Here is a 15,387-nt window from a genome sequence, read left to right as displayed (position 1 = left end):
CAAAAAAATCAACCTATTCCCCAATTGGCAAATGGTCAAGAGACATGAACAGGCAGTTTTCAGGTAAAGAAATCAAAACCATCAAAAAGCACATAAAAAGTTCTAAATCTCTCATAATTAGAGAAATGCAAATCAAAACAATGCTGAGGTACCATCGCACATCTATCAGATTGGCCAATATGACAGAAAAGGATAATAATAAATATTGGAGGGGTTGTGGCAAAATCAGGACACTAATGCATTGCTGGGGGAGCTGTGAATTAATCCAGCCATTCTGGAAGGCAATTTGGAATTATGAGCAAAGGGCTTTAAAAGAATGCCTATCCTTTGATCCAGTAATGCCACTACTTGGTTTGTACCCTGAAGAGATAATAAGGAAAAATACTTGTACAAAAACATTCAAAGCTGCACTCTTTGTGGTTGCAAAAAAAAATTGGAAAATGAAGGGTCGTCCCTAGGTTGGGGAATGGCTAAATAAATTGTGGCATCTGATGGGGATGGAATATGATTATGTTGTAAGGAATGATGATCTAGAGGATTTCTATATGAACTAGGAGAACCTCAATGAACTGAGACATAGTGAAATGAGCAGAACCAGAACATTGTACACAGAAAGTAAAACATTGTAATGTTACTAGTAGCAATGCAACAAGCCAGTACTTGCCTGAAGGACTTATGAAAAAGAATGTTATCCACATTGAGAGAAAGAACTACAGGAGTAGAAATGCAAAAGCAAAGCACATGACATCACTTATCACATGTATATATGGATATGTGATTTGGGGTTTAGGGTTTAAAAAATTGCTCTACAGCAAAAATGAATAATATGGAAATAGATATCAAGTGAAACATTTGAACATTTGTACACCCCAGTGGAATTGCTTGTTGGCTCTGGGAGGGGGTAAGAAAGAGGGGAGGGCAAGAAAATGAATCATGTAAACACTGAAAAAGTTTTTAAAAGAAAAATTTTTTAAAAGAAAAAAATTTATAAAAAACTTTTGGAACCCACATTTGTTGCTATTTTCTTTTTTTAATTTTAATTTCTAAATTCTGAACATAAACACAAAAATGTACATACATATGCAAAATATGTATGCAAAAAGGATTCTCTATGAAACCATAAATATATATTTCATATTACCTCTTTTTTAAACACATAGTAAATTCTGCATGTTAGTTTCAAAACTGTCTGTGCTTCTTTCTGTTCTTTTCTGTCCATTAAAAAAATGCTTCAATGGCCCATTTTGGGGACATTACTATTGCAAATCCTTTCTCTCCTACCACCAATTATTGAGAAAAATAAAGAATAAAAAGTATAATAACAAGCAGAGTCAAGCAAGATGAATCCACACAGTGGTCATGTCCAAAAATGTATATATGTTTTTTTGGTATCATCTACAGAAAAAGTCATACATTCCTAGGTAGCTAGGTGGTGCAGTGGACAAAGTGGTGGGCCTGAAGTCAGGAAGAACTGAGTTCAAAATCAACCTCAGGTATGCATAAGCTATATGAATACCTTAGGCAAGTCGCTTAATTTATGTTTGCCTCAATTTCCTCAACTATAAAAAGGAGGTGATGATAGCACTTACCTCCCAGAATTGTCATGAAGTTCAAATAATATAATAATTGTAAATTGCTTAGCACAGTGCTTGGCACTGCTATATAAATACTAGCTATCATTCATTTATTCATTCCCTTGTGTTAAATTTTATATGGTTGAACTGAATATATTAATTGGTGGTCTCCAGGGATTTAATTTCTAAATCCCAAAATGAATTACTCAAGTAAATGGAATTTATGGTAGTTTATTTTACAATAAAGGGAATGATACTAAGAATGAGAGAGAGAAAGATCTCTGGCTTTCTCAGAGCCAGGTAGAAATTCTAAGCCCCAGCCAGGGGAAAGGAGTCTCAAGATGATGGGCCTTTCCCGGAGGTTCACACCTCCAGAAAGGGCAAGAAACTAAGTCAGCCTTTACACTCACCCACAATGACCATCTAAAAGGAAAGCAGTTTGAGGTCTCCTGCATGAGCTTCTCCAGGGATCCAGTTCCACAGCCAAGTGTCTTCACTCCAAGTCAGAGTGTCTGTCTTCCAGTCTCTCCTCCGAGTGACTGAATTCTTGATCTATCAATTCATCATGTGTGTCTCTGTTTCCTCTATTTAAAGACCTTTTCCTCTTATGTCACCTCCCCCAAATTTTTACATCTACCAACCACAGCAGATGATTTTCTCCAGGACTGCCCACTCATTGTATGAAATGGGTGTCACACCTTTTGTAGTTAGTTAATACCTTTTTGGTTAGTTAACACCTTTTGTAGTTAACACCCTTTTTGGTTAGTTAACACCTTTTTGTAGTTAAAATGGATAGATCTACTTTAAATACTGAGTTAACACTTTGGGGATTAAAATCTAAAAATAGACAGGGAATTGCAATTTAATCTTCATAATAAAGGAAGAGCTAAGTACCTTCATTGTTACAATCAGGAGATAGCCAAATCCAGTCTTCACACTTGTGTCTATCACCTTGCTGTAGGCAACATAAAGAAAAGTAGCTTTGAAAGACATGGCTCTTGCTCAGATCAAGTTCACATCCTGAGACTACAAAAACGTGCTAATGTGAAGTTAAACTATAGTCAGTAATATTTGAAAGATCATGGAGAACAGGAGAGATACCCTCAGATTGGAGAAAAGCAAATAGTGTTTCAATTTTCAAAAAAGAGGCAAATATAGAGACTGCAAGCTACAAGCCACTGGGCTTGACTTCAATTCCTGGCAAAATTGTAGAATATATATTTTTGGTTTGCTTTGTTTAAAATGAAAAAACCTGTTTTTTTATTGGTTTAAAAAAAGATATCACTGGTTACATACTGATGAGAGTTCTTGGGTCTTTTGAAGTTGTTTTTCTTTATGATATAGTTGTCCTTGAGTGAGTTGTTTTCTGTTCCCTTTGTCCTTCATATTACCCAGGATTTTCTGAAAATGTTTGTTTTCTCATTTCTTGCAGAACACCAATATACCATTCATTATCTACATATTTCAGTTAAGCCATTCTTTACTTGTCTAAGAGGCCTCCTAAGGTACTCCTTTAGATTCTAGATCTTTTCTCTTTACTTCCCTTTCTTTTTCTTTCCTTTTCTATCCTTTTTTTCTTTTCACTCCTCCCCAATCAGAATCAGAAAGTTGGTGTAGATTATTATTATGATCTCCTAAGCATTATTCTCCTTCCTCTCAACTCCTTCCCTTTCCCTTTTCTTTTTTCCTTTTGAGCTTGATATAGTTCTGTGCCAAACTCTTTTGAATATGTGTGTGTTCAGTCTTCCTTTTTCTGTCTTAGATAATTCCCTCAAACCTTTTCTCCTTGTTTGTATGACCTTCTCATCTGCCCTATGAGAAATAGTCAGTTCCCTGCCTTTCTTCCTGCTTTCTCAACTAGTCTCTTCCTCCTTTTACCTTCCTTTCTCTTTACCTTCTTCCAACTCTCAGAACAGTCAATACATTCCCAAGACCACTTTTAAAAAGATAGAATGTCTTCCATATTCTATGGGACATTAAGACTATGATGGTATGCTTGTTTCTCTTTGAGATGGAATGCTAGCTCTATATTATCATGTCTCCTCTTCCAATTATTCAAATAAATTTACCTTTCTAGATATCTCTTGACAATTGTGTTTGTATTTCAGAGTTCCTACTCAGCTGTAGCCTTTTCAGAAATTCTTAAAAGACTTCTATTCCATTAAAAGTCATTTTTTTCCCCCTATAGTATTATACACAGCTTTGATGGGTAAATTAATCTTGACTGTAAATCTATATTTTTTCTTTTAGAATATTATATTCCAAGACATCCTTTTCTTTATAATAGAAGCTTCCAGGTATTAGATAATCTTGACTTGTGATTCCTTGGGACTTGAATTTGCTTATTTCTGGATGTTTGCAGTATTTTATTCTTCTTCGATGTAGGACTTTTGAATCATAATTTGTAATTTGGGGCACATGGATCTCCTAGATTTATGCCTCACTACAGTGGTATTTTAAGTTTGTGCTCATTCTCTCCCATGGACACTGTGATGGGAGAGCACACATCAGGTTTATAGGTAGAATATTATATGATGATTATTCTTGCTTTACATTCTGCTTAGTATATATTGTCGAGTTAATGGAGTTAGATGGTTGATAAATGGCAAATACACTGGTGGGGACTCAGGATTTTATAATGTAGGAGAACCCCAACAGGGTTACAACTAGAATCTTGAAGTTAGCTGTAACAGTTCCTATCTCTCCATAACCCATCTGCCAGGGTGAATACAGGTTTGGTGAATGAGCCAACTCAGAAGAAGAGTCCAGAGAGAGGAATGAATCACTTATACCAAGATACCTTTACCCTCAATTTATTGTACTGAAACTGGCTTTACACATGTGTCTGGTTTTTGGCTTGTAGTTTTCAGAAACGAATTGCAGATTGCCGTTTCTTCCCAGTGGAGATAGCAAGAGTTCCTGTAGCTCCTGTTGCCAAAACAAAAACAAAAGCTGATAAGGTATGTGTTCAAGTTAATATGCTTACATGCATTGTCATTATAAACCATGCCATAATGAGTTAGGTCATTGAGCTTATTACTCTGATACCAATGGGCATTTAGAAAGAGGACATATTTGTCCTTTCTGGTGTCATCTTCAAAAGGATAGAGATTTACTCTATTACCCATAATAGCTTAAATATATTTATCAGACATAAATTTGTCTTACTTCCTTTTGAACCTATTAATATTTTTTGTCTATACTGCTTATTTTGGAGTATCATACTTCACAAGTTTACTATTATTACACAAAATAGAATTTCTTTTTATTCCCTAAATTTTTTTTTTCTTTCAAATGCCAGTGAGTTTTTTTTTACCTAGTTCTGGTGTTCTAAGACTTGATAAGTAAATTCAGAGTCTCTTTATTCAAAATAGATCTCAATTATGTCCTCTCTGAACTGTTCATCTTTCAAGAGTAGAAAATTCCATTTTTAAAAATCTGTTTTTATATGACAGATACCCACCCTTGATTATCCCAAGTCAGTCATGTGAGAATTAGAAATTCACTTTCTGTATATTAAGGCTTTTTAAACTTTGACAGCAAAGATAGAATGGGAAAGAAGCAGAAGTTTTACTAATGCATTTGAATACCACAAGGCTTATTCCTTCTTAGCTTTTTCCTCATACTCAAATTCCAGCACAGCATTCAGTATAACAAATTCCAGTGTGCTTAAGGTCCCTAAGAGGAAATGGATAGAACTTTTGAGGGAGATATTTCTGTTTTTCATGAAGCTCTAGTGAAAGTTTGGAGATCTTCCTCCCTCAAGCAAGTTTTAGTCTCTTTCCTCTCATAATTGACCTATGAGATTTAGAATTAGAAGTTTCCTTAGAAATCATTTTGTCCAGCATTTCATTTCAGATCATTAGGAGACTGAGGCCCAGACATTTAAATTATTGTTTGAGATCACCCAGGTAGAAAGTGATAGGGCTAAAATAGAAGCCAGGTGTACCCCCTGAAGCCACTATATTCTAAAACTACTGAAACTGTCCCTCTCATTAGAATAAGTTTGTTTGAGAGGTTCTTCTGTGTGACTCATCTGCATTCATTTCCCCCTGTTTTTCCTAAAAAAAATTCAGTATCCTTCCCTAGTCTATATATTTCTTGTTGCCTTCTACTCTTGACCTCCTAATACTGATCCATTCATTCTCTGGATTGATCAGTACAAAAAGCATTGTTTATACACAAAGAAGTTTTTATGATGATATTGCTTACATACTTGTGTTTAATTTTCCTTATTTCAGATTCTAAAAATGTTCCCCTTTAGGGCCCCTTCCTTAGAAATTGCTTATTTATTTTTTCTCTATTAAAATTAGATGGAAAACTATATTTTTTTTTTCAGAAAAAGGGTTTGTTTGTTTTTTTAAACCAATATAAGTACTGCATTGTCTCCCAAGTATAATACCCTTCTGGTGGTAAATTCCATAGAAATTGCTGAGTTAGACTGATCAAACAGACTGTGTGTAGGCAAGGAAATCTTTAGTATCATAGGCTCTCTGCTCCTATTGATGTGAGTACGTTCTTGGAGGATCCCCATCACTCTTGCTGACAGCTTCCTGGAAGCCTTCTGGCGCTCTGTGCATCTGTCCATCAGTCCAGCTTATGGTTTATCTTCACCAGCCTAGTCAAAGGCGTATCTCTGGCTCTTGATGAATGACCAGTCCACTGTCTTTTCCAATTATATGAGTTTCCAAACTGCAGGTCATTTCCTGTATGAGAGTCATCATAGGCAAAATTCTGTGGCTTGTTAACATCCCCTACTTCTTTCTCCATTGCCCTTTGGCTCACCTACATTTTTGAATCTCTGCAGATGGTGGTATTCTATGATTCACAGCCAAATACCATCAGTGGGACAGTGTTGGCATTAAAAAGAGAAGTAAGCTTGAGATTGTTGATTGAACTACATGATTTCCAAATACAATCTAGCCTATACTCTTCCCCCCATCTAGTTCTGAGCTCAGCTAATTGTCCTGCAGAGACTATCTCGTGGATAGAGTGCCATGCCTAGCATCAGGAAGACTTGAGTTTAAATCAGACACTTCTTAACTATATGACCCTGAGCAAGGCACTTAGCTCTGTTTGCCTCAGTTTCCTCATTTGCCAAATGAGCCAGAGAAAGAAATGTCAAATCACTTCAGTATCTTTGTGAAGAAAACCCCAAAAGAGGCCATGAAGAATTGGATACAACTTAAAGGGCTTAACCATACACGATGTTTGATATGTGCTGCCATGCCAACTCAATGGGTGACGGTTATGGGTTATAGTCTGGACACAGGCATTCTTCAACCATTTGGTTTTTCCTGAATGAATGATTTACCTGAACTCTTTTGAGAAGTTACAGATTTCATTGAGGAGGAAAGATAGCGTGTGATGCTTTGATGCCATCAGCAATGTCAGCCAGACACAGGAGCCTCTCTTCACTATCTTGTTCTATTTGGACTCCTCACAGGATATTGCTATGACTGTGGCAAATACCTTAGGCAGGAATACATTAATTAGGGCATTCAGAGGAAGGTAATGAGAACAGCGAAGGGCCCAGAAATCAGCTAACAGGAAGACTGGTTGAAAAATGGAGATGTTTAGTTTGGAGAAAAGAAGGCAGAAGGGGGACAGACATACCATTTTCCTCAGGCACTGGAAAGGCTGTCATATGGAAGAGGGGAAAGACCTGTACTGCTTCGCTCCAGAAGTTGAGCCAGGTCCACCAGGCCCAAGCTGCAGAGAGTCAGGGAACACTTTCCAAGAATTAGAACTGCCCGTCAATGTTCCTAAGTGGACTCCAGTGCCTTAGGAGGGAGTCCCCCCTCACTAGAAGTCTTAGAACGGAGGCCACATGACTCCTTGTTAGGTATGTATTAGTCATTTGTCTTTTTCAGGCATAGTTTGGACAATTGAGATCTTTTCTGACTTCAGAATTCGATAATTCTATTTTTCATATGTCTCCCTGTTTTATGCCTTGGCTGATGATAACCATTAAATGTGTGTTTAATAAAGTTATTTTTATTGGTCACAGCTCCTGAGGAATCTTGTATAATCTTAACATATTGCATAATGGCTTGGTTTATGAAATCTTACTTAGGTTTCTGATAAAGCAATAAGCAGCCTTCCAAAAGCATGTATTAGGGACCCCTTGTATAAAATGGTTGTGTGCACATATACATGCACATGTTTCATATAGAATGTTAAAATGTATATATCAGATTATATGTTAATAAGTTTCCAGAGATGTACAAGGCAGAGTCTGAGACTCAGTAATTCTTTATTTAAGGACCATATGAGAGAGATCATTTATTTTTATTTTTAAAAACACGTTTATGCCTTTTCTTTTTATATTACAATTGTTTTCAGCTATCCCATTTCCACTGTGCCCCTAAACTGAACCTTCCCTCATATCAAAGAAAAACAAGTAAGCAAATATAATTGACGCAGTGATCTCAATTCACAATATAGATAACATTCCGCCCAAGTGCTCCTGAGCTCATATCACAATCTTCATTTGTTTGAAGTTCCCGGGTCAAAGTTATGGATGTTGTTCTGGTTCTACTGACTGCACTATGTAGTTTGAAAGATCATCTTTTAAGCAAGCATAACAGGTCATGGGGTGAATTTCCAGCTGCATAATTGGTAGTACTCTTAGTATTGTTTTTAAACCCTCACCTTCTATCTTAGGTTATTATTGATTCCAAGGCAGAGGAGTGGTAAGGGCCAGGCAATGGGGGTTAAGTGACACTTGCCCACGGTCACACAACTAGGAAATGTCTGAGGCCTTCCAGAGCTGGCTTTCTCTCCAGTGAGCCACCTACTGCCCCCCCCCCCTCAGTGCTCTGGACCAGACTAGCCAGACACCGCTCTTACAACCTTGCTTAGTACCATTGTCAGGTGCTGTCCGATGTTACACATTCTGTTTAAAGCTGAGTGGGGGGATATAACTTTATACATTTATGAACCCTCACAAGATCCCTGTGAATTATATGGCAAAGAGATTTTACGTTTTTTGTTTGTTCATTTGTTTTATTGTGACACAGTATAACAGAAAGCAAGATGAGAGAACTTTTGAAAATTCATCCCAGAGAAGAAGAACTTAGCAGCCAGAGAGCAGGCTCCTTGGGCTCCCCTTTCCTTTACCAATGCTTCACTTCCTCTCCCAACAATGCTAAAACTGGTCTGTTTTAGTCCAAGGATGTGTATTTTTTATCTTCATATAAGATAAACAATCAGCAGCAGCATCGTGACATGAGCCTTTCTTTGAGTATTGATTCCAGAAGCATAGAATCACAGCATTTTAGAGTTCGAAGAAGGATCTCGGTGGTGGTCTAGTCCAACACGGAAGCTAAGAGAATCCCGCTTTGTCAGTCTCTGACAAGTGGTTATCCAGCTTTTACTTGAATGTCTTCGTAGCAAAAGCCAACCCACATGTGCCCCTGGGAGGGAGGCTTTGAGGAGGCTTTTCTCTGATCCGCTCCGCTCCAGTCACTCTCTTTGCTAATCACCTGGGTGAGTGTACCAGGTCTATTTAAGCAGTTAACATGAATTCGCTTTTACACTGGGACATTGCCTGCCAAGTTAGCACCTGGGGACACTCTCCCTATAGCACCTCAGTCCTCGGGAGTGTGGGCTTACATTTAAAGCAGTTTGTGCATAACTCCCCGTCTCTGAGCCCACTTCCAAATCCAGCAAACCACAGAATGGATGTCTCCATCCTGCTGGGCTCGGCTGCTATCCGGCTTGGATTCCGGCTCCCAGAGCAGGGAGAGAGGTGTGAATCTCCTTCTCCCACTGAGGGACTGTAGCAGTCAGTCGTTGCTGCCTCTTCTGAATGCAGTCAAAAGCAAAAGAACCAGAGGAAGAGACTCATTTTGGTGGCTCCATTATCAGTTGATTGTTGTTAGTGTCTTTTGAATGTGTCCTGTTTGAGCTCCCCAGCCAGTCCATGACGTTCCTCCCTGTGTGGCTTAGCAGCCTGCAGTCAGTTAGGGAGAATGTGGGTGTCCCAGATCTGGGAGCAGGGCCCTTCCATTAGACATCATCACACCTTTCCCAAAGGGTGCAGCAGCCGAGCGCTCTGCACACGTTCTGGGGCTGGAGCTCCGAGGCCAGGCCTTTGACACCTTCAAGGGGGTTGACTATCAGCTGCCAAGGTAGAACATTTTGCCTTGGGATGATTCTAAGTGTTAGAAAAATTTTTCAATATTTAGACTAAATTTATTCTTTTGCAATTTCCACCTGTGGCTATTGGTTCTGTCCTCTGGGGCCAAATGGAAAAAACTGCATTCTTCTTCCATATAGTATATCTTCAAATATTTGGAAAAAAAATAGTGGCCAAGTATTGGAAGGTCTGTCCACACTACAGATGGGAGAACTAGAAACAATGAGTTGAGGCAGAACTACAAAAAGACAAATTCTTCCACAGCCTTTAAAGCTTCTGTAGCCACAGAACCAAAAGATATTCAATGATATGGATTCATATGACTAATAGTTTCTCTGGATTTATTCCTCCAGGGTGAAGAGGAAGCACAGTTTAACTTTCATGGTGTGGCATATGTTAACATGGTGCCTTTGCTGTACCCTGGTGTAAAGAGAATTCGGGGAGGTTTCCGTGTCCTTCCCTACTTAGATGGTCCAGTATATGAGAAGGTAAGAAATTACTTTGTGACATTTATCTTTTATATAATCATTTATGAAGAAAGTACTTTGTAAATCTTTAAATATTGAAGAAATAGAAGTTTTATTAGAATTCTCAGATCATACATAAAAATGCATATTTTAGCATAGGACTTCTGGAAGTCATTTTTATTTTGGGGACATTATGTAGTAACATCATCATTAAAGAATCAGAGGAAGAATTTAGATGTACTGGATGAGATTCTCTGTTAAGAATCTATAGATGTGACCCTGGGCAAGTCACTTAACCCCCATTGCCTAGCCCTTACCACTCTTCTGCCTTGGAATCAATATTGATTCTAAGATGGAAGGTGAGGGTTTAAAAAAAAAAAGAACCTATAGAAAGGAGGGCAGGTGGGTTGCTCAATGAAGGAGGGCAGGTGGGTTGCTCAATGGTTAGAGTGCCAGGTCTGTAGTTGGGAAGACCTGGGCTCAAATCTGGTCTCAGACACTTCATAGCTGTGTGATCCTAGGCAAGTCACTTAACTCCAGTTGCCTTGTCCTTACTGCTCTGTTGATGTGGAACTCTGATACTTAGTATTGATTCTAAGATAGAAGGTAAAGTTTAAAAAAAAGAATCTGCAGAAAGAAGAATAATTGCACAAGATGAGAGGGCATGGATGATTTGTGGTCTTCAAGGGTAGAGGAGTAACTCCACCAATGAATACACTGATCTTTTGAAGTTGAAGTTATCAGACACTAATATGCAGAATGCAGAAATAAATAACTTTACCATGGAAAAATTATTTGATGCAATACAGTTCATCAAGTATTTATTAAATGGTTGTAATATGCCAGGTGCCATGGGAGACCCTGATCTCAAAGGAACTGCCATTCATTTTTGGGGAGGAAACAACCACTGATCTCAAGGAACTGCCATTCATTTAGGGGGAAACAATATGGATCCCTATAAGTAAATCAAGTAATCTTCCAGGTGGAGAGGAAGGGCAGAGTTCTTTTATGAAGATCTTGATCTATTTGTAAATTCAGTTCATCTTCATATCTAAAATATCTTTATTGAGTTAATGTTGGATTGAGTAGCTGAGTCAACTCTAGGGGGTTCATCTCAAAATAATCAAGAGAAGCTGAAGGAGGTGAAAGCCTGGGGACATTTCCCTCCTTAGACAAGTCAAACACGTAAGTGTTATAAGCATTACATCAATGGAATATATTATTTTGATTCTGTTTTCTGTTGGGTTTTATTTAACAATAGAAAAGAGGTTCCCAAGGATTCAACAGAGGGCTAGCAGCAAGTGAAACAGAGACACTAGGAATGGGGCTGGCAGGGATGTGTATGAAGGAGGAGGGAATGGTGGTCATCAAAGACCTCCTGCACCTCAGAATCTGATAGATTCTTCCTGGAGCCCTAGGTCGCTAGCAGAGGTAATGGTGCTTTTGTGATCAACGCCACAGAAGAGGTGAAGAGGAAGAGAGGACAGACATGGCAATTGTCCAATTCCTTTTCTTCCTGATAGTAAAGCAAGAGCCAATGGAATCCTGTGGCTAGTTCAGTTATGGAGGAATGAGACATACTTGAAGTATTTACCCGCAGCCAGATCAACTCGGCCCTAGACTGATTTCAGTGTTCTGCAGGGATTCTGCAGGGAGAGAGAACAGATTTGGGAAGGTAGACGTGTTGAGTGTGTATTACTCATGTAACTTATGTGCATTCAAATGGGTTATCAAAACATGATTTGAGGAAAGGTACTTAAATTTTTTTTTAATTTTTAAATCTTGGTTTTTAAAAAAATTACATGTAAAAACAATTTTTAGTGTTCATTTTAAGAAAGTTTCAAGTTCCAAATTCTTTCCCTTCCTTTCTCCCCTCCTTGAAAAAGCAAGCAATTTGATATAGATTAAATATGTGCAGCTATAAAAACAGATTTCCAAATTAGCCACATCACAAAAGAACATGGACAAAAAACCCCAAGAAAAGTAAAGAGAGTTAAGTAAATATATACTTCAATATGAATTCAGACTCCAGTTCTTTCTCTGGAGGTGGCTAGCATTTTTCATCATAAGTTCTTCAGAATTAGATCATTGTGTTGCTGAGAATAGCTAAGTCATTCACAGTTGATTATCATGTAATATTTTTTAATTTTAAAAATATTAAAATGTTAACAAATCTCCATATAAGTTTTCCAAAGTTATACGAACCCTATGGTCTCCCTTCTTTTTTTCCTCTCCCCTCTCAGAGCTGACAAGCAATTCATTCTGGGCTATACATACATTATCACACAAAACATATTTCTATATTGTTCATTTTTGTAAGTGAATAATCTTATAAAACCCAAACCCTAAATCACATACCCAAATAAACAAGTGATAAAGCATATGTTTTCATTTGCATTCCTACTACAACAGTTTTTTTCTCTGGAGGTGGATAGCATTCTTTTTCATAAGTCCTTCTGAATTGTCTGGGATCATGGGGGGGGGGGGTGATGATGTCTAATGGAAGGCCCCTGCTCCCAGATTTGGGACACATGCACATTCTCCCTAACTGCTTGTAGGCTGCTAAGCCACATAGGGAGGAAGGCAATGGACTGGCTATTGAACTCAAACAGGGCACATTCAAAAGACACTAACCAATCAAATGATAATTGATACACCAAAATGAGTCTCTTACTCTGGTTCTTTTGCATTCAGAAGAGGCAGCAACGACTGACTGCTATAGTCTCTCAGTGGGAAAAGGGGACTTACAACTCTCTCCCTGCTCTGGGAGCTAGAATCCATTCTGGATTTGTCAGAAGCCAGATAGCAGCCAAGGACCTGAAGAATCCTGTTTAATCTAGCCCAGCAGTAACAGAGATGTAGACTTATCCATTTTGTGGTCTGCTGGATTTGGAAGTGAACTCAGAAAGGGAGAGTTATGCATAAATTACTTTAAATTTAAGCCCACACTCTCTAGGGACTGAAGAATATGTCTAAAGCCTCCAAGAAAAATCTGAATTTTTCTCAAGTCCACAAAGAATTAATAGTGGAGCTCAGAAAGGATTTTTAAAATCAAATAAGAGAAGCAGAATAAAAATTGGGAAAAGACATGAAAGTGATACAGGAAAATAATGAAAAAGTCAACATCTTGGTAAAGGAGGCACAAAAAAATACTGATGAAATTAATATCTTAAAAACGGAATAGGTCAATTGGTAAAAGAATCATAAAAATCCCAAGAAGAGAAGAACTTTTTAAAAAGCAGAATTGGCCAAATGGAAAAAGATATACAAAAGTTCTCTAAAGAAAAAAACTTCTTGAAAGACTGAATTGGTCCTTAGGGAAAAGAGGTACAAAAATTCACCAAGGAAAAGAATTTTTTACAAAGTTAGAATTGGCCAAATGGAAAAGGAAGTACAGAGTTCATTCAAGAAAATCATGCCTTAGAAATTATAATTAGGCAAGTGGAAGCTAATGACTGTATGAGACATCAAGAAACAAAGTTAAAAGAGTGAAAAAATAGAAGAAAATGTGAAATATCTCATGGGAAAAACAACTAACCTAAAAATAAATCCAGGAGAGATAATCTAAGAATCATTGAACTACCTGAAAGCCATGATAAGAAAAAAGAGCTTAGACATCATCTTTCAAGAAATCATAAAGGAGAAAGGTAGATCAGTGGAATAGAGTAGGGGTAAATGACTGCAGAAAGCTAGTGTTTAATAAACCCCAAAAGCCCAGCTATTGGGACAAGAAATCACTGTTTGACAAAAACTGCTAGGAAAATTGGAAAACAGTATAGGAAAAATTAGGTTTAGATCAACATCTTACATCCTATACCAAGATAAATTCAAAATGGGTAAATGACTTAAATATAAAGAGTGAAATCATAAATAAATTAGGTGAACATAGAATAATATTCCTGTCAAATCTGTGGGAAAGGAAGGAATTTAAGACCAAGCAAGAGAAAGAGAACATTACAATATATAAAATGAATGATTTTGATTATATCAAATTAAAAAGGTTTTGTACAAGCAAAACCAATGCAACCAAAATTAGAAGGAAAGCAACGGATTGGGAAAAAAAGTTATAACAAAGAAATCATAAAAGAAAACAGACCAGATATTCTAGAACCAGAGGACTAAATAGAAATTGAAAGAATCTACTGATCACCTCCTAAAAGAGATCCCAAAAGTATAACATTATGGCCAAATTCCAAAACTCTCAGGTCAAGGAGAAAATATTATAAGCACCCCAAAAAAGAAACAATTCAAATACCATGGAGCCATGGTCAGGATAACACAAGACTTGGAAATTTCTACATTAAAGAATCAAAGGACCTAGAATATGATATTCTAGAGGGCAAAGGAACTAGGACTTCAACCAAGAATCACTTACCCAGAAAAACTGAGCATGATCCTTCAGGGGGGAAAATGGATATTTAATGAAAGAGAAAACTTTCAAACATTTCTGATGAAAAGACCAGAGCTCAGGTGAATATTTGACTATCAAATACAAGATTCAAGAGAATCATAAAAAAGTTAAATAGGAAAGAGAAAGACATTCAATAAGGTTAAACTGTAAACATTCCTACCTGGGGAGATGATTCTTGTAGTGCCAAAGAATTTTTTTTTTTATTATTGGGGTAGTTAGAAGAAGTATACATAGAAGGTGAAGGTGTAAGTTGAATATGATAGGATGATACTAAAATAAAATAAAATTAGGGCATGAGAAAGAGGAATACTTTGGGAGGAAGGGGAAGGGAAAAATAGAATGGTTAATTATTGTGCATAAAAGAGGTGTGAAGAGTGTTCAGAAGTGGATGGGAGGATGAGGGAGATGGAGAGGAGAGCATGTGAACAGTACTATCATTGGAATTGGCTCAATGAGAGAACAAATACAATCAAGTGTAGAAAACTTTCTTACCCTACAGGAAAATAGTAGGTGAAGAGGATAAAAGAAGGAAAGGGTGGGTGTGGGGATGATAGAAAAGAAGGCATATTGGGGGAGGTAGAGGTCAGAAATTAAAAAGAGGTAAGGGTGGAAAGTAATACACAGTATTCATAATAGTGTAAAAAATTTTATGAGAAATCTCTAATAAAGGTCTAACTTCCCAAATACATAGAGAAATAAGTTGAATATATAAAAGTACAAATCATCCCCCAATTGATAAATGGTCAAAGGATATGAATAGGCAGTTCTCAAAGTAAGCAAAGTTCTCTATAG

General features: G+C 37.4%; 2 protein-coding genes across 6 annotated transcripts in view; one reads left to right on the top strand and one right to left on the bottom strand.

Moving 5' to 3' along the window:
• FAM149B1 (family with sequence similarity 149 member B1) overlaps window positions 1–15,387 on the bottom strand; it is a 205,297-nt gene that overhangs the window by 64,457 nt on the left and 125,453 nt on the right. The window lies entirely within an intron of this gene.
• The window catches only part of CFAP70 (cilia and flagella associated protein 70), an 85,718-nt gene that overhangs the window by 16,206 nt on the left and 54,125 nt on the right, over window positions 1–15,387 (top strand). For all 5 annotated transcript variants that reach the window (XM_016428168.2, XM_016428169.2, XM_016428170.2 and 2 more), the window contains exons 9-10: window positions 4,438–4,534; window positions 10,071–10,205. In XM_016428168.2, coding sequence (XP_016283654.2) covers window positions 4,438–4,534; window positions 10,071–10,205 — 232 coding nt within the window. The remainder of the gene's footprint in view (window positions 1–4,437; window positions 4,535–10,070; window positions 10,206–15,387) is intronic.

The sequence above is a fragment of the Monodelphis domestica genome, chromosome 1 (genome assembly GCF_027887165.1).
Source record: "Monodelphis domestica isolate mMonDom1 chromosome 1, mMonDom1.pri, whole genome shotgun sequence".
Lineage (NCBI taxonomy): Eukaryota > Metazoa > Chordata > Mammalia > Didelphimorphia > Didelphidae > Monodelphis > Monodelphis domestica.
The sequence above is the reverse complement of the archived record's forward strand: the minus strand, read 5'-3'. Positions and strand labels throughout refer to the sequence as shown.